This window comes from Diprion similis, chromosome 8 (genome assembly GCF_021155765.1).
Source record: "Diprion similis isolate iyDipSimi1 chromosome 8, iyDipSimi1.1, whole genome shotgun sequence".
Lineage (NCBI taxonomy): Eukaryota > Metazoa > Arthropoda > Insecta > Hymenoptera > Diprionidae > Diprion > Diprion similis.
Window position 1 is genome coordinate 24,276,599 of NC_060112.1, and position 19,738 is coordinate 24,296,336.

Here is a 19,738-nt window from a genome sequence, read left to right on the forward strand (position 1 = left end):
TTTGAATTAATAACTGAAGTACGATGATTATCATACTCACATGCCGCAGCTGTCCAGATCCGCCGAATCCCCGAATAGACTCCAAGAGATCGTTCCTCGGGTCGGCAGCAACGACCATAGACTTTGGTCTTCCATTGGCGTTGGTGCTTTTGAGGGTGACGCCCGTTATGACGGGCATAGTTGGCGGCGGTTTTGGAATGTTGTTAGAGTTGTTGTTACTTTGACTGTCTCCCTTGATCTGAACGACGGTTTTTCTCAGACCGTTTTGGGCAGGTACGTAATTCCCATTCGAAATGTCGCCTATCGCGACTCTGTGGATGTGTGATTTGTCCTGCGACAAAGCTGCTGGCTCTTCCTCGGGAGGAACGACCTTGAATCCCTTGACAACGGGCATCAAAGTTCCTCGGCTGGTCCGGCGTGCAGTGCCCAAAACGTCGTGTTGGAATACACCGATTCCGCGAGTCGCTGGCGTAACGAAGTTCTTCTTCTCCGAAGCCACGGTCTTGTTCTCCACCCTCTGACCGTTCACTCCGTTCCGGAAGGAGGTTTGATTCTCCGCTTCGTTATCCCTCCGTACCAACGTTCCGCTCATCGAATTATCGGGTCTTCGACCGAGGCTCCCAAACCTCGGCACCGGTTGCACACTCCCGTTTTTCTCCCTGGCGAACGCCTGTTTCAGCTCCTTAAAGCTCAGCGGCCTCGTGTCGACCTCGCTCTCCGTTGCGGCGAAGGACTTGTTCGACTCCCCTCGATTTCCGGTCCCATTAACGATCTCCGGCCTTTTTGGGGTCTCTTTTTCTCTCGAAATCATCACCGAGGATTCGAACACGGCTATAGAAGCCGGTCGCTTGAAACCGGAGGCAGTTGTCCGAGTGATAAGCGTCTTTGCCAGCTCGTTTGGCTCTTTTCTATCGTGATTACTATCGACCGTAGGTTCCTTCTCGGACCTCGATGACTTCGTCAGCGTATTTCTTACGACAACACTCGGCGTTGTTGCTGTCTGAGAAACCACGTTTAGGACGGTTCTACTAACAGCGTTGCCCTCTTTGTAACTCAGAGTCTTCGGAGCCTCGTGTTGGCTCCTCGCCGTTCCGGGAATAGGACTCTTTTCGAACTTGTAGTCTGTGTCCGGTTTTATCTGAACTTTGGTCCTGGATCTGTCCGACCAGCTGCCAAGGTCTATCGCTGGTGGTCCTGCGTAGGTGTAACGCTTTACATGTGGTTCAATCGGAGCTGCAACGGATGCAGGAGGTGCTGCTTGAGGACTCGGCTCTGCGGCTGTTTCTCCGTTACTTGGGGCTGTGACGGCTTCGACTCTGTTGAAACACGAATTTTAACTGTAAGAAATTAGCTGTACAAGTGCCGTCAAAATTTCAAGTTTTAGAATTTGAATATGATTCGAGTACGCGCTAAGAGAACAAAAGAATTTCATGCAACACATGCGTGAAAAGTGATACCATGGAGACTAGAGAGTGATACTACTTTTCGGTGCGCATGCGCAAAATGAAATGATTTTACTTTTCGCACTAGTGCATTCCAAGGTCCGTAGAAGGTCCGGAGGAGGATTTTTGATCCAATTCAACTACACTGTGTAGGTTTTATAGTACAATCTGAACATAATTAAAAAAAAGAAATCCCTCGGGTGCCACTTGGAATTGCTATTTTTGTTCCTAAGGAAAATTCCTCATTCCGCGAAGACCTTCCTTTATCCACTCTTTTATCTACGGACCTGGGTGCTCTTTCAGGTCTCTTGCATTTGTCGCATAATCAGTTATGTTACACTTGTGCGAGAGAGCGACCATCTGCATGCCGTGTGACGTTGGCCGCAACTTCACATCACGCGCATGATGGTTGCTTTCTCGCACTTGTATTGCAATCTACTATTAGCGCACCTCGTTTCAACGGCGGAAGTGTAAACGGTTTTTTCGACCGTGCTGGTGTCGTCTGGCTGTCTTTGAGAGTCATCAATCTGGGGCGAAATGCCTCTTAGAACCTGAAAGTACAGAATACAACAATGAAAAACATGAACCAGAGTACGAAATGGGAAATTCGGAGGACCTTTAAGATCAGCACCCCAATCAGCATACCTGTAAAGATTGCAACTGCCGTTCTCTGCTCGGTGTTTCCTGTTTCTTCAAAATATTCTCCCTCCACTGAGAGAACTTCTCGTTATTAACCGTCGGCGTTTTTTCATCGGGCATCGCAATTTCAGTTGCACCATGTCCATCGTCAGAAGCATCGTGAACGGTAGCTTTGAGAGCCTGATTACCGCTTACGGAGTCGCCCCGAGACCTGGGTTTCGCGGGGATGGACATCTTGATATTCGCCTTGCTGACCATGTGGGGCGAATCGGCATCTCCGCGGACCGGCAAAGCGACTTCCGGTCTCTGCAGCGTTCCATCGGCGCTCGTAAGCTGCCTTTCCTCGCTTTGGGACAGCGAGGAAGTCGAGCTCCTGGGCGATTCTCTGCGAGTTTGACTGGCACTCGAGCTTTTGCGACTCAGGAGCGGTTCCGGATCGCGATCGACGCGCTCGATCTCGCCGAAGATGTCAACGTTCTTTGGCCGCGAGTAGGTAGTTATCACGAAATTCGACAAGGTATTGTCCGCCGGCGCAACACCGGGAGTCGAAGAGACATGGGAAGTCCTTCTGGAGCTACTTTCACTCCCAGACTTCCTTCGACTCCGTTTGCTCTGATGATCGCCGTCGTCTTCGATGATCGGCGCTCCCCTTGGAGTCGGTGCTACCGGGGCGCTGACGTCCTTCCGCTTCGCTTCGACCGCCGTTCTGTCCTTGAGTGCTTCATCCGCAATCGATTTTTCCAATTCGCGAACTGGTTCTGGTTTTGCAATCGAAATTTTTTCACCTTCCTTCGTCGCCGGGGGCTCGATGTCCCTGAAGCCGCTTGGAGGCTCAGGAAGCTGGTATTCCCAGTCGGGTAAAGAGGGCTGATGATGAGCGTCGATAAAGTCTGGCACGTCTTTGCCGACATCCGATGTGGAGACCGATTCTTCGTCTCTCGGCATCGGTACATCCGTCCTTTTCGACTCCACTGGTAGTTCCAAATCTTTGACCAAGGATGGAACCACAGCCACAGCAACCGGTGATCGTATAAGAGAACTGGAAAGTGTATCCGAAACTTTTTTGAGCAAATCTGTCGTCGTTGTTTCGGGACTTGTTTTCGGTGCGATCTGCACATCCGCATCCGCTTCTGAAATAAGGAATCATCATAGTGCTGTAACAGATGCGATTTTTATCCAAAAATAACTTTAACCTCTGGAATTTAAGCGAGAGTCTATTGTCGCTGATGAAGATCCATTCTGCCGACAGTAAAGGATTGTAAGAATTTATGGATCGAACTACTAGGCTTCACGTACCGCGAATAGATGACTCGACGCTTAGAAGCGAGAAATGATGTAATTATCGGCGCGGGAAAAAGAAAAGGTACTTTTGCAGCTGCAGTCACTGATTGTTATTATACAGCAAAATGATTTCCGGTCGCCTTGAAGGTGTAATTAGGCCGTTATCGCCTCAGGCAGAGAGACGCAAGCTAAAGGACTGTTTCGAACGCACGGGCGAAACAATTTAAACGACGATTAAAATTAATTGTCTTCGATCGATGTAATTTTTCATGTTTTCATTCTATGGATCTATTAATTGCGCAATGTTATGCGGATTTCGATTAATGTTGTGTAACGCGTATCAATCAGCCACATACGACACACGACGTCAGGTATTTTCTACACACGTTGTTTGCAGGAATTTATACAGCTATACGCTAATTTTCTTTCTTTTTTTCCCAGCAAATCTAGAGGCTTCAATTTTATACTTCGAACCGTCGTTCATCGCTTACTCGTAATTTCACGCTCTCAATAAATGAGGGTACTTCTTACCGACACTCTCTTCGGCCGAAAGTTATTGGAGAGAAATTTGTCTGCTTATTTTATTAAATTTGAAAGGAAAAAAACTGTCACCTTCAGTGTGGTGAATTCGTGGGAGCCGCACACCGGCTGGATATGTATATTTTGCATTGACTTGCCCTGAGAACCGCAATATTACGGTTATATATATATATATATACATAAATTTATGTACATACTGAAACGGCAGTAAAATTTACCGCATTCTCCGCAATCTTCCGTTACTCGAGACTGTGTATATAGTTACACATCGACGTTTACCGAAGCCACAAGTACCTACGCGATGACGCGAACCATGAGAGCAGTTTAAAAAATTTTTCCATTTAAATTTCAAGTACACACGCAAGTGCGCGTCGATCATTCGACATCCGTGTGATTATTTAACTTGAACCGATAATAACCAATTGAACTTATTTCGAATAGTTCGAGAAAAAATTACATACGATATACCTACACCGCAGAAACGGAGTAAACAATTATAGCTTAATTATAAAATCTCCACCGACAGTAGGTACAATTCTTGTAAAATAGAGACTAACTAAAGTATAAGTATATCTATAATAATAATGAATCACAGGTATAATTGTGCCTGTTAGTACGGAAGAAAAATTAATCGAGAAAAGTCTCTCTCTGTGTGTAGTAAAAAGTGTTAAAAGGGTCAACGAGTGTTACTAAAATGTTATACGTATTATAACCCGACATGCACCTGAATAATCATCCTCATCCCCCGCCGTACCACCGCCTTCTAAATACTCCCGCCGTTCCCAGGTAATACTATCGGCAAGAAACGGCGGCAACTCGTTGTTGTAGGTGGGAGTTGTTATCTCGTAGTTGGATTCTTTGTCGTAAGTTGCAGAATGGCGGGCATGTTTTCCGGTGGGATAAGCGTCCGTCGATAAGTCCGAGATATTTCTGGCTAAGTTTGGGTTCAAAGCGAAGGTGAAGTCGACCGATCGCGAGGTCAAGGGTCGTCCGCCACCCTCGAAGGTATTTATCTCGAAGGTGTTGAGCACGGAATGACTCCTGTGGACCGTGGCCCAATTTGCAGGGGCCTTCGGCCGTTCAAACATCTCGAAATTCTCAAGCTCAAGTTCGTTGTCGGTGCCCTCGGCGTGTTCCAGACTTTTCGACGACCTGCTTGGCTGATTATCCTTGTCCAGAATTGATTTTTCGGCTCGAAGAGCAGCGCCAATGCTCGAATCAACTCTGCCGGTTGTCTCGTAGTCCGGCGACTCGGAACCTGATCTTTTTCCATCATCGTTGGGCTTCGGACGTTGGAAATTATCGCATTTCGGTATCGTCGATATAACCGCGCACGATCTCACACAATCCGTAATCGTGGAATCGTTGTTCTCAGCTCTGATTTGAGAATCCTTCGGCGTCAAATGCCGAGAATTAGATCCAGAAATGATCTGTTTCCTCTGAACCATAACGCGTCTATTCTTTGTATGATCGAAACGTCGTTCCTGTACGGTTTTCTCATGATCATTAGATACTTCCGATCCTTTATCGACACGCGATACTGCGGCATCATCAATTTCTTCAACACCGGTAGAAAGTGATTTGTCGAGTACTTCTTTCAGTCCCACTTCTCCTGCTTCTCCGTTATCACTAAAACTCATTTCCGCATCTTCAAGAGTCTTGCGTTTCGGTTTCTTGGGGACTTTGACATTTCGAAATCTCGAACGGATCGAGATTGTCTCGGGTTCCTTAGCTACTGGATCAACTATGGTCGACTCTGGTTCATCTTGAAGTATTGGGATCGGGTTCGATGACGGAATAACGTCAGTGTTGTTCAACGATTGTCCTTCGGTTGGCTCGTGGCTACTGACGTTGTTAACGGCCGTTGTCGTTTCGCCGACAATCTTATCAGGGATAATTTCTAACTGATCTAAATTACTCGTACTTAGCGTGGCTTGGTCTCTTGGCGTGGGCGAGGGTAGATACGGCGGTGATTTGATGGGAGGGGTGGAAGTGTTAGCAGCGTTTTCCAACCCGTGAATCAATCCACGGGGCTTCGGGACCGGGGCGACTATATTGAAATACAGAAACAGAAGAGAAGAGAAAAGTAGAGAGGCTGACTCGAGGAGTACGGAATAACGGAAGGACCCGCCACCGTGAAAGAGAAGTTAGTAAAAGCGGCAAGCGTAGCATAAGAGGATAGATGGATCATGGATCGATGCATTGATTGGTGGACAAATGGACTGAATATTCGCAGGATTGATTGCAATGATAAACGCGTCGACTGGTGAGGTGGTGACAACCGGTAGGCACGCCCTAAACGAATTCTCCGGTTCTGCTCTCTAGAATGGAATTCAATCGTATCAAAAAGCTGTTCCAATTCTCATTGGACTCTTGCCGACTAACGAGACCAGGAGGCGGGGGTTTAAAAATGCTGACAACTTTCCTGTCCACCCTTGCTTCGAGTCCACCGTCAGAACTTGGAATCAAACTCGGAAGCGAGGGTAGATTATCAAGATGAGAAAAATCCTCGTGAATCCTGACCTCAGGTACAAAAATTTGCTTCGTGGGTACAGGAACGGATTGTATGCTTTCTGGTTTAGCTGATATCGCGAATATCTGCAAATTGCTAAGCGGGAATGACGAGGCAGGTTGAAATCGAATTTCTGACTTTGAATTTTCGCGGGATGAAACTTTGACCTCCTTGTTCGACCGCGCCAGTCTAACATCCCCTAAACTGGTCTGATCGCTGGCACTGTCCAAGGAAAAATACGGTTTCGACTTGGCCTGAAAGCTCCGCGACGATGTCAATCCACCGGGGATCTCGTAGCTGTTCGATATCTTCGTATCCTTGAGCCTGTTAGTGCTTTGAAAGCTAAGACTCTGCTTGATCATTCTAACCCTGCAACGTTCATCGCATATGTAATTCCCGCTGTGCGATCTCTTGGGGCTAAATCTACTCTCGAGCAAGCCGCAAGTCGGTATATCGTCGACAATCTCGTTAAACTTCAAAGAGCCGGAAAGATCAGGAGACGCGGTTTCGACAGCAGGTATCGACGACCTGGCAAAAAGTACCCTGCGAGTTTCCGGAACTCTGTTAAACGCGGAGCGATCACGGCGGCTACCATAAATCGTCGTCGTCGCCTCACCAGCCTCAACAACGTTCTCCAAACTATGTCTGGACACGAAGCTATAGGTGGTCGCATTGTGCTCCATGCTGCTACGGCTACGGACTAGCTTACCTCGTTTGCGTTCTGCACTAGCGATTTCTACGTTAGGAATGATTGCTGCGACCTCGACGACCTTGGTACTCGGTACGACGCTAGGCGTCGAATTTTCCGAAAATATAACTGATTCGGAGGATCGAGCCGAGTCGAGGTTGACCGCAGCAGGTTTCTCTTCGACCTGCACTTCGTCGATCTTTGGTGTGATCGAGGCCCAATTTTCAGACCCTAAACTGGACCGCGGCTGGGCTTGCAGACTTAATTTAGTAGTAGCAACGGCAACATCCGATGACGCTTTAGTCGGCAACGACGTCTCAGCGACGGAGTTGAAGGACTCTTCGGAATCCACGATGCGCTCAAGAGCCTGAGTCGAGATTGACGAGGTTAAAGGCCTCGACGGTGGCGGCGGTGCTGGAGCAGCTTTTTTCTTTCGTAAACCTGCAAGGATTGATGGTATTTATCTCAATAAGATACCACGAACAACAAGTGGTTGCAATTATGTTTTACGTACCAACGATATAAATATCACGACGATGAAAAACAAGAAAGATAAAAAGAAAAAAAAGAAAAACCAACTCACCTGCTGAACTGAGGGAAGAGTTGCTGGTTCCACGAGCGATGGTAACTCTCTGGTTAGAAGAAGCTGCAGCCAAATTCCCGAGACTCTTGCTTGCCTGCGAAGTCTCGGCCAGTGTTCTTCCTGGAGACTCAACCGACAATGGCGTCTGAAGCCTGCTTCTCCTCGGTAGTGTTTCGGGGACTGCCCTGATGTTGGAGTCGAGATTATCACTGAGTACAGATGCCTCGTGATATCCTGAGCTATCGCTGCTGTTGCGACTGTGGCTGATGATCGTCTTCTCAGCCTTATCCCTCTCGTTGTCCTTTTCCGTATCCTTGGGTTCCTTGGGACTGGGGCTGGTCTCGACCTCGGCGCGAGGAAGCGGCGGCTTCGGAGCCGGTCGCCGTTTCCGCTGAGGCCTCATGGGTACCGTCGGTGCCTGAGGACTCACGCTCCTTCCGGTACCGTCGCTACGAGCCGGAGAAACGCTTCTTTCGCCAAGGCTATCGGTACTGAGAGAGCTCTCCTTTGATTTTTTAAACGCGAAACCAAAGACGCTCTGTTTCGCTTCCTGACGTCGCCTCTCCTCCTGACGTTGAAGCGCCATTATATCCTGCGAGCTAAGCGACGATCCCAACGGACGACGCTTCGGGCAGAGAGTCACCTCCTGGAGATGGTAGTCCTGCAGCGACAGCGACAGGTCGAGCGTCTCCTCGATGTTCGCTGAAATTTGTTTTCAACTTTATGTATTTTATTATCTATTAAAACACAACACCCGAGGCCATCACGTGATGGTCTCAAGTGAGAAATATTACACGTTGGCCTCTTTGTCGCGTTCAAGTTAATGGAGAACTAAGGTATAAGGTTACGAATCGAAATTAGAAATTACGTACCGGTATAATATAACGATGGCGAATACCGATCAACGCGCCTCTATCGACTTTCAATTAATTTTCAAGGTCAGATTACCCTCTGAGTACATCATTTTCTATGTTACGATTTTTTCTACAAAACTTTTCCCCCACCAGCCCCTAAAGTATATAATATAATAATAATAATAATAATAATAATAATAATAATAATAATATGAGAATGAAAAGGAAAAACGAGGAAACTTTTCTTTTTCTTTTTCAACACCTTCACAACAACCAAACAACACAACAAACACTCTCTTCGCCACGAATTCGTGCGATCTATATTATATCGCGGTGCCGCTTTAGAAACTGCGTATATATACAAAACCCACGGAATTCCAGGGCTAATTAGATTCTTCGTTCCTCGAAACTTCACCGGGGCTTCCCGAAGCTCTACGAGTGTATCAATACACCGAGAAGCCTGCCACCAGTTAGCTAAATGATGATCACCGAGAGGTAGTTACGTCTCTGAGTCGCATTGTTCGTCACATTCGTCATCACGTAGGTAACAATGTGTCGAATATAATAGCTGATTATATATATATATATATATATATATGTAGTTAGTCAATTGTGCGCGTATTTTAGTAATAAAAAAATTTTTCACGACGTAGAGCGAGATGAACGATGACATTCATCAACCCGTGAAAGACGACAATTCTAACAAGATATATAAGTATACAAATTATAACAAGACGTTAAACCGAATATTCACTCACCGGGATGTCGAAGCTCGTAGTTATTCCTGTCGAGGTTTTTCTCGCGACAGACCTCGTCGAGAATTTTTCCCAGGTTCATCCTCGAGCTTACCCTGGACACGTATAACTGATTCCTTGGCAAATGGACCTGCGACGCGAAGCAAAGGATCTATAGATTCTTATTCGGGAATTTCGTATTATAGGTAGACGCGCACTGCGGTGGAATGCTTAAAAAACACACACCTGCCTTGGTAGGCGGACAGGCGGGTAATAAGATCACCGGTATTACGTATTGTAATTTACCTGTAACCGAAACGTCGGTTCGAACGGTTGGTTTGCGTGCCTCGTCTTCATCGGCGCGAACGTGCCTTGTTTGGGTAGCAGCTTCACCTGTACAATCATCAAGTTAACATACCTAGGTATATAGGTACCTTTGGTATATATAAACGATACGAGACATGCAGCAGCGGGGAGGTGTATAAAAATAAAATATGACAAGAAAAACGAATCGGAATTCAGATCCAGGTGTCATTATATCCCCGTTATAATAGAGGGACACTCCTTCTCATCTATACCATATATATATATATATATATACATACATACACACACAAACACACTTGCATAGTTTTACTGTAAATTTTTCATCATCAATAGATCATGACAATGATGATGATAATAATATTATTACATATTAAATTATCGCCAAGGGAATGCCGAATTGCACGATGCTGTTAGAATGATACATATGCAAGCGCGAAAGCTAGATAATGACGTAATTCTCACGTAGATATAATATCGATAATAATTAACGATCAGGATTACATCCTCAATTAAATACGATACAGACCTGTAACGCGTCCAGCGCGCCGATCGGTGTGTTAGGATGATGGGTGAGCACCAAGCCGTGTTCTCCAATAGCCTCGAGGGTGTAGCTGGACGCAGACAATTTCTGGGACGTTGCCACTTGGACGAGGAGATCCATCATCGGTGTGCTAAGCGAGTAGAGGAGAAGAAAAGGTTGGAATCAAGTCGAGACGATTAATTTCGAGTGTTTTGAAACCACGCGATATCCTTCATACAAGTTTTTAAATGACGAAAATTCTAAAAGCCTCCATTGAAAATTTCTCGATGAATATGACGGATTGAGTTGCAAATCGTGCGCCAAGAAGGAAGAAGTTGGTGGTGTGTGAACGATGTTTTATTCAGGGTCCCTGACGGATAACCGGTAACGACTATATATATGTATATACCAACCAATACTTGGACACAAGACAGGACCACCAAGTAAACCCTGCATCTCTCTTTACGTAATCGATTGTCCGTCCAGTAACGGTTACGGTTCTTGTACATATTTGAAAGTAAGAATACAAATGGTCGGCAGCTCGGCAAACTCTGGTGCCGGTGGTGCTGTTTGTTGCTGGTTCAGAGAGCATCGTGTGAATCTGTTGCGTAACAACGACCACCAGATGATAACCCAGACGATGCTTGACGCACAAGAGGATGAGGATGTAGGTACTGAAAGGATTACCCCAGGGACTTCCGGTTTCGGATAACCCAATGAATCGTGGATTGATGATAATGCGAAATAGGAATATGCATGGAGGAGAGATTCGACTTCACGGTCTTCGACCGATTGTTAATACCAGTGTCACGCAGACTGGAAGTCTCGACGATAGCAGAGTAGCTATGGACTACGGATAGATATATATATATAAGATGCAATGTTTATCTACTTTCTAAAGAGTCAAGTAACACGCTGCTGCGGCAACCGCAACAGAAAATTTTCTCCGTTTCACCGTATACAAGACACACTCTCATGTCTGTGGACAAGTGAGGACTTGTTACCCGTAATAAGTAGGTACATATATACTTGTGAACGACCGTCGTCGTTCTTATAAGCAATAAAGTGTAATTGTGCAGTCGAACGAGTAAAGATAGTCTCAAAGTAGCGCCACGCCGGAGGCTGGACAAGGTCAAGTTTGCGCATATCTACTCGTCGTAAAATTGACGCCGAGATTTTTGTCCTCGATATTTTGTCAAATTGCAAAACCTTGCCGTTTCACTCTAATTGTATGCACGAAATACTTTCCTATACCACTGCAATATCCTGCTGCAACGGTGAGCAAATCGTTCCCCTATACATATAACAGTTACTTCATCCAACGAAATATACTTTATTTATATTAACTATCAACATTATAACACCAAGGATGCCTGGTACTAATGGAAATGAGCAATCGGTTCCAAACCAGCTCAGATTTCACAGTTTTCCAGTGAAACTTTGACCTCCTCCTCAACTACAATCTGACGGAAAGATTATCGCCTTAACGTCAAGGTCCAATAAAAAAAAAATTTAGAGGAATAACATCTGGAAATAAAAAGATTTTTTTCTTTCTTTTTCCAGTCAAATGCCATTTGACATGCATACCTTCTGGCCACAGTTACTCTTCGCGCATTTCCGTTCCCAGTGCGACGAGGATGATGTCCATTTGTGATGTGATGATTGTGGTAACGGTGATGATTCCGACCGTTTTGATGACGGTGCTCGTCGTCATCCCCATCGTACGTATCGTCGTTATCATAGTCGTCATCGTTTCGGGGCGGAAGCTGAACCAGGAGTTCCATGTTCCCAGCCAGCATGTCCGCCGGTGTGTCCTCAGTGACGGTCAGTCCCATCCTGGGTGAGAATTGTGACTAGCCTGAAAAGGAGCGAGGAAGTATGAAATGAAATATCATGGATGTTCATAATGCGAGACGCGTTGTATCGAGAAAATCTCTTTCTCTCTTCCCTCTCAAAAAAGAAGAAAAATATTTCCTGGGTTTTACTATGTCTTTACAATTGCGTCAAACGAATGACTAATTCTACAGAAATTCCGATCGTTCGTCATAATTCCTCGTAAATCGCGAATGGCGTAATTAATTATGTATCTCGAAGCATTAATAAAACGCTCGGGATCGTTAATTCGTGGTTCTGGTTTCGACGAATTAGAAATCCGCCCAACAACCTTGCGTTGACTATAGGCTGTTGCGGTTACATAGCTTTTTCACACAAGCGCGAAATAGTTCTGGTTCTACACACTCTGCACCCTTGGAAAAAACCGCGGGGAGTTGAAGATGATTGCGTTGTTACCGCAGGCAAGGCAATTGGCGAGGTAAATAAGACGAGAGGTCGAAAGAGAGGAAAAAAAGAGTACCTACGACGGTGGTCGGGAAGAGTAGCGGGGTAAGAGGGGCCGATTTCTCATCCATGTCTAGTCAACTAGAAGGATTTCTTCGTTCATAATTGGCACCAGTCACGAAAGCGTATCCGGCCGTTCGGCACATTTTCACCGCATAGGCATCGCGATCGAGTCGATTTCAGTTGCAGTTTTACCAGGGATGATGAGCAAAAACCGCTTCTCCGATTCCGCGGTACCGATTCCTCATCATCGAGCAAAATAAAGAGAATAAAAGAAAGAGAAAGAAAAGTTCATGAAAAATCATCTCCAGAGATTTAAATCAAACTTCAGAGACGACTCGATGCGTGCAGATTACCACAGACAAAATTTCAAGCTGCATCATCGTTCTTGGAATCACTTCGTCGCGTACATACGATGTGTGTTTAAATCGATTTGCTTCGCATTTCGCACATGAGTAACCGTTGAAAACTTTCTTTGAAAATTTCTGACAATTAGTCACAACTTTTATAAGGAACCAGCTGGTGTGCACCGTGCCAGACGATGTCCACCAGCGTTGGACATAACACACGAAATGAAGAATGAACAATTCATTCACGATTACAGTGAAGTCACAGCGCGACCCAGAACCAGCTAGGCGATGATTGTCGCAATATTTCAGTACGAACCGATCAACTTTCCGCTTTTAATTGTACCAAATTGCACTACTTCAATGACTTCACTAAATTCTCAACGTCGACTTGATGAAGCTTTGGAACAAAAAACCAGTTAAGACGTCGGGCGTCACTTGGTCATCACCTTGGCGTATCAGCATCGAATCGCATACGTGTCAAAACTGTCAATCAAGCCATAGTGAAAACCGATGTTAATTGAAACCAACCGCTCGTCACTAATACCAAAAGCAATCAACAAGAAGCACGGATGACTTAAACGTGTAACATTTTGAGTCCAAACATCCTCCGTCAATCACGAAAAGCACAATAGATATAAAACTAGGCCACATGCAGGACTAAAATGGGACTTTTCATAAGCCAACGTAGAAAAGGGACGTTTAGAATAGTGAAACTGCGTTGCACGTAGCTGTGTGCGATGACAAGTAAACCATGAAGTGCGATGACAGGTGCCGTCGTGTTCGAACGCGCCTACGTCCCGTTTGTGTGTATACACAGTGAAACACGTGCGTATGCATGTACCATACATATACACGATGTGCAGGCTATCCTCTCCCACGCGTCGTTCCTTTCTCAACAGCACTTGCGCGGCAAGGACGTCCAAGGACGTGTGAGGACAGACCATCGAGTTATTACAAAATAAAAAAAGAAAAAAAAAAAAAGAAAAAAAGTATTGAAACTCCGTGAACTTGGTCAACGATGAGCGTCGACAAACGACATCCTTGTCTTGGGTCATCTCGGCCGTTACTCATTGAGCAGTTGTTGATATATCCATAAGTTGAATCGTAGCTCGAATGATAATATGTTTAGAAATGACGGATGAAAAACGATCATCGATTTGTTGACGATTTTCGTTTATATAATACGTTAAACTGACTATTATACGACATCGTCAAGGTATATACATTTGTTAAATTAAACCCTCTTGGAAAGATCCATGAATGTTGGCAAAAATAAGACAAGGTATATCGGACGGTGAATGTATCCGATGATGATGTCAGACTTGTACAGTATTCCGAGCCCTGCGGCTGCTCGGCACACGAACAGGAAGGGGGGGTAGAGGGGGGCCTAAATTGATCATAGAACGAGGCTTTTCCTCTCTCCTCGACGAGTTTCCTTAATAAATGGTCAGTCAGCCACCGAACAATCCCCACTCTTTAAATAATACGAGTGTCGTATTGATAAAGTATAGTCGATATAACGATTCTGTGAAAACGCATATCATTCAATCGTCCTGAGCGGCAGTGACAGTGCTCTTACACAATCAATGTGTCGATCATCACAGCGCAGATCAAAGGTGTTGATATTTTTGATCGATGTCGGCATCATGCGCTTCGTGTGACTGTCGATCACACTGATCGATACCAAAGTATGACGAAATCGATCACCGAATTGATGACTCGACACAGACCCGGAAGTCAGGAGGATGGATGGATGGATGGATGCGCTCGCTCAAGGTAGTCGGACCGACCTTGTGGATCCACGATGCACTCTTGGCAGCACCTTTTCCCGTCTGTCTTATTGTTAGTCTCGCGATCATATTACCACCGCAACATTACGCGACTCGTCCGTACAAGTTCCAGCATCTCACAACTCTCGAGCGCACCTGTTCGACACGAGTCATTAACGTCTATCGCGATGTATGAAGTAAGATGAAGGAAGAAAGAAGAAAGAAGAAGAAGAAGAAGAAGAAGAGGACGAAGAGGACGAAGAGGAACGACCTGGGCTTGCCGTTTACTCCGCACCGACGTACCTACGTAACGTGCGATTACGTATCGCGATACATGTATGTATGTATGTATGTACGTAATTCTTTACATGCGGCGAGCTGGTCAGGCCGGCTTTCATTGCGGAAGGCCCTCGATCGGATAGCCGCGGGTTCGTCAACACACTCAAACACTGCGTGGGCGAGTAGAGAGCGCTTCCAGAACCCGGAGATCAGATACAGATGTTGCATGGCACTGTGTAGTAACGTCCGTATTGGTATGCCTACCTACATGACGTGGTTACGTGCTGTTACACCAGCGGTGAACGCGTTCTCGCCTTCTCGCTGACTCCGAGTTTGACCCGATGATGATTAGAATCTCCGGACATGTTGGGCGTGTTGATATTTCGCACGCGTGATTTGTTAGGGGGGCCGAGTGATGCGTGCATGGTGGATATGGTGTCTTTGAAATGTCGTTTATACCCAAGGAGTCAGGGTGTAAGATGAACTAAATTCTGTATGAGGGTAAGAACTTGAGAAGATAAATATGTATATAGAACAATTCATCATTCGTTATTAAAATATCACATGTTTGTAATTTCCGAACTATTGCCCCATAAAACTTTTAACCCCCACGCGAAATTTTATATTTATTTATTAACCTGACACATTGAGTGTCAAAAGTTATGATGAAAAGTTTTTTATACTCGGTTAGGTACGCTTTAGTGGTTTGAAGGCTATTAATTTCGCTCATGAGACTTAAACCAAAGCAACTCAGTACCTATAACCATTACCGTCCGCAGACTCATATTACAAGTAACGAATAGAGTCTATGCATTGCATAATTGGTGCTAAGGTGACCAAAAAAAACAAAAAAAAAACTGTAGAGTACATCCACCCTACAGGACGAGACTGGTTAATTACCTCAAACTTTTGTCAGATACCGTTGAAGATCCTGTGAGTAAATGTGTATTGTTTATACCATACACCTACGTCTTACGACAGTGTGTGTCTAATTTTTGCGTGATTGATTAATCGCAGCAGACTTCGCCGATCAGCCTGTGAGCTCGTATTTGTACCTGCGCATATGGTTGAGATAAATCGATCACTCGTGTAGGTATAGAAGGTTGCTGCGATACTTTACCCTCCATGTTGGAAGTTGGAAGTTGGAAGTTGGAAGGAACCAACATGGTCTCTAAGTGCGTCTCATCGTCGGACGTGTTACCGGTCTTGTCGCTCGAGGCTCGGCGTACATACATATATATATATAATGTGTGTGGAATGCATGCGAGGACATAGATGGTTTCGTGTGGTCCTCTTAGGCGGTATAGAAAGCGGGAGAAACGAATAGAAGGAACGAAATAACCCGACGTAACAACGCGCGCCCCGAATTCGTATATCAAAATGTCAGCTTTGACAGGAGTAGCTAAACACGCATGCGATTCGCTCTTTCCTCCGCCGCGCAATTAGATATTTAAATATATTTATAATACCTGTACAATATATGTATAGATATATGTATACGATTTCGCTATCCACACCCTGCGGCGAGTCTCTTTCACACGAAATTTATATAACCCGATCGATAGGTAATATACGTGCCGTATATGACTGCTCATATAAGTATTCACGAAGCACGCGTGTGCAAATACGTATATAATTCAGGTATAGATATATGTACGTACGTACGTACGTCACTCTGTTTTGTATATAAAATTGAATTTACATGTCTCGTTTGACGGACGCGAAATCGAGAGATTTGATCGATACGATTTCTGTTCTTCTCATAAATTTTTATTGTTTACGTTTATTTTTTTTCTCTTACATTGTTTCTTTTTTTTTTTTATCGTACGTTGTAAACACATTTTTTAAAACTTTTCTTAACAATCCAAACGAGGCGGTTTATTATTCAACTTCACTAAAGTCAGTGAGGGATTTGGACGATTTAGAAAGAATTATTGTCAGACATGCGTAATCGAATATGCCATAATTGAAACAAAATTTTTCCCTTTCATTGAATAAAATCAACATTTGTATTTTGAAACGTGAAACGGGAAAGTTTCACGGGGAAGAAGATTCTTCTCCTTATCTACATTATTGCGCATTCGTAATATACGTAAAGTGTTACAAAATAACGAGGTTCTGTTTTTGTTTTTTTGTTTTTTTTTTTGTTGTTTTTTTTCTTTCTTACCTCCACCTCCGTTAAAAAACGATAATTGCAAAAGTTATGTGAAATTTAATTTCACTGTTTCTGATGCAAACGAATGCACGTTGAAGACACTTTCTTTTTTTTTCAACCTGTTACTTTGAACGTGAGAAGAAAACAAGCGGTTGAACTCTTTTTTCTTACAGTAGTTAGGGTATAGATACATCATATATATTATTAAAACGTAGAATTTGATAAAAATCCGTAAATCTTGTTTATCGATTTACAACATTTTGGTTTTTGTTCAATTCTCATGGCTTCGTGCAGTTTATAACATAAAACTGCAGTGCAAAATACACTTCATCAATAACATTGTAACTGTATCAGTGTAATTTCAGGTAATTTTTCATAAATATATAAAGAGAACTTTAAAAAGTTCTATCTTATAACATCTACATACCAGGTATAAAAATTAATACTGTGCGATTAATCGATTAATCGAAGCTGTGCCTTAATAATTCCGTACGTTAATCGTTAGTCTGCGAACCAAGACCGTCGATTAATCGATTAATCGGAGAAACGATTAATCGATTAATTAGAAAAACGATTAATCTCCAAACTCAATAAATCGATTAATCGCAGCACAGTACCAATGAAAATCGTCCGAAGGACTGCAGTAGCAGCATAAACATTACGATCTCGGCTCCCGAAGTAGGTACAAGGTATCCTAGACTGGAATACCTGTGCATAATAAGGTAGGTACGTAAGCGGTGAACCCTGATGAATATAAACACAGGTGGAGAATTTGCTCTGTAATCGCGTGTAGTTGGTAAAGTTTAGCCGATTGATCGGAGGACGGAGATAACGACGACGAGTAGGTACGATGCTGGCTTATAAGAGCGGCAAGGTCATTGCCTCGGGTGTCCCAGGCTACTCACCTTATCCTCCTCGACGCGGTTTCTACCTACTCTTTGCGGCAACGCAGGCATATGTATAAGTATAGGTATAGGTAGAGGTTAGGTTAGGTATAGATTGAGTTAGGTTAGGTTAAGGTTAATTTAGGTTAGGTTAAGGTTAAGTTAGGTTAGGTTAAAGTTAGGTTAGGTTAAGGTTAATTTAGGTTAGGTTAAGGTTAAGTTAGGTTAAGGTTAATTAAGGTAACCGCTTAGGTTAGGTTAGGTATAGGTTAGGTATTGCAAGCCTCTGCAAGCCTGCGGATTCGTTCCTTCATACAGACGAGTGCGTTGCGTCTTCCACGGTCCCCGGAGCAAAACGGTACCTTATACCGGCGTGTGTATATGTAATAAGAGGTATGGAGTAGAGTTGGTGTGGAGGTATACCTAATGGTTCTCTCGCTGGCGTATCCGCGGACTAGCAATTCCCGCAAGGCTCTATCGCGATCGGAAACCAATTGCACCTGCTTTCCTAGTGGGATCCCTGCCCTACGGATCATACGGTGGCTACGACTGATGCGATAGATGGAACATATTATGGTTATCAAACAGAGTGTCTACTTCAATCGAGAATTTGGATTCTACGAGTATTTCAGGAGTTTCAAGGATAACTCGTTGAAAAACTCGAGGACCTTAATTTTGTGTTTTTATGTGCTTTGAGGAATAGGATGAGATGGTTAGTCGTTGATTAAAAAAGTTTACATATCTGTAGATGTTCAACGTATATGCTTTGAAGGCATGATCAGTTTTATTATACTTTCTGTAAGAAGGCCGCGTATCAGAAATCAAATATTCCAGTTTTCAATCAAAACTGCATGATTTCAACTTTGCCAGGATAAATCAAATTATTCCAAATTTTTTCCATGAATCGTGGAACATTTCTATTTAATCCAGGATAATTTCAGGATTCAATAATATATAAGGAGGAGTAGACACCACACCCTGTTAATGTACCTACTCGATCACGTTGCCGGGTGTGGAATTCGCATCGATATTGAATCTTCGGCTTGTTCGAATAGAGAAAGTACTTTTTCATTCATACTGATTTTCGATTAAATCGATTATTTTTTCCCGGTAATCGACTATAATCGATCGTTTTTCATACTCGATTCATCGACCGACTTGATTATTTTTCCTTACAATATCAATTCGTGTGATTTAAGTATCAATTATCATCGTTGTCTCACTAACTAAGTACCTATTTCATATAATTAGTGAAAGATGAATGAATATTCATATTTTTACCTGAAACTGAAAAATATTATTAAACAAACTATAAATTATGGCAAAACTTTCCACTATTAAGACGACGTACTGAAATTCATGAAATTTTTCTTTCAAATGCACCGTTGAAAAAAAAATGCAAAATAATTTATTAACCGGTTAATTTTTACCAATTCAATCGGGTCGAGTTTGATTATTTTTTTTTGACTCGATTAATCGATGCGTAAAAAATTCTGTACGGATCGATGTTTTCTTGTTTATTTTAAGCAACTTTCGATGAAAATTTTTATTGCAATTTGCTTTACAATTATCCCGTAGCATATATATTATATATATTTATCGCAATATCGAAGAATCTGTAACCCGGTAAAAAGAATCATCAAAAAGAAGTCATAGAATTTGAAAACTCGGTTAATTTTCTTTCGTTTTCTCTTCAAAATCCACCTGAGTTGGTGAATGCAGTGTAGGGGAAAAAAAGAAGAATGAAAAGGAGGTTTCTATTCGGTTGCTTACTTTCCCAGCCTAGTTCGCGTTGAAACTGCACACCCGCAATTTTACAAATGTATATGGGTATACACATAACG

General features: G+C 43.6%; 1 protein-coding gene across 4 annotated transcripts in view; it reads right to left on the minus strand.

Moving 5' to 3' along the window:
• LOC124408989 (mucin-5AC) overlaps positions 1-19,738 on the minus strand; it is a 47,023-nt gene that overhangs the window by 1,632 nt on the left and 25,653 nt on the right. For 2 of the 4 annotated variants that reach the window (XR_006929483.1, XM_046886367.1), the window contains exons 2-11: positions 11,708-11,978; positions 10,127-10,271; positions 9,580-9,666; positions 9,298-9,424; positions 7,686-8,387; positions 7,124-7,543; positions 5,827-5,952; positions 2,088-3,211; positions 1,893-1,993; positions 41-1,316 (exon numbers count right to left, since the gene is read on the minus strand). Coding sequence is in view for 3 of the 4 variants with exons in the window: in XM_046886367.1 (XP_046742323.1) it covers positions 41-1,316; positions 1,893-1,993; positions 2,088-3,211; positions 5,827-5,952; positions 7,124-7,543; positions 7,686-8,387; positions 9,298-9,424; positions 9,580-9,666; positions 10,127-10,271; positions 11,708-11,955 (4,356 nt within the window). In the remaining variant the exon portion in view is untranslated. The remainder of the gene's footprint in view (positions 1-40; positions 1,317-1,892; positions 1,994-2,087; positions 3,212-5,826; positions 5,953-7,123; positions 7,544-7,685; positions 8,388-9,297; positions 9,425-9,579; positions 9,667-10,126; positions 10,272-11,707; positions 11,979-19,738) is intronic. The other 2 variants (XM_046886368.1, XM_046886369.1) reach the window with 2 other exon arrangements.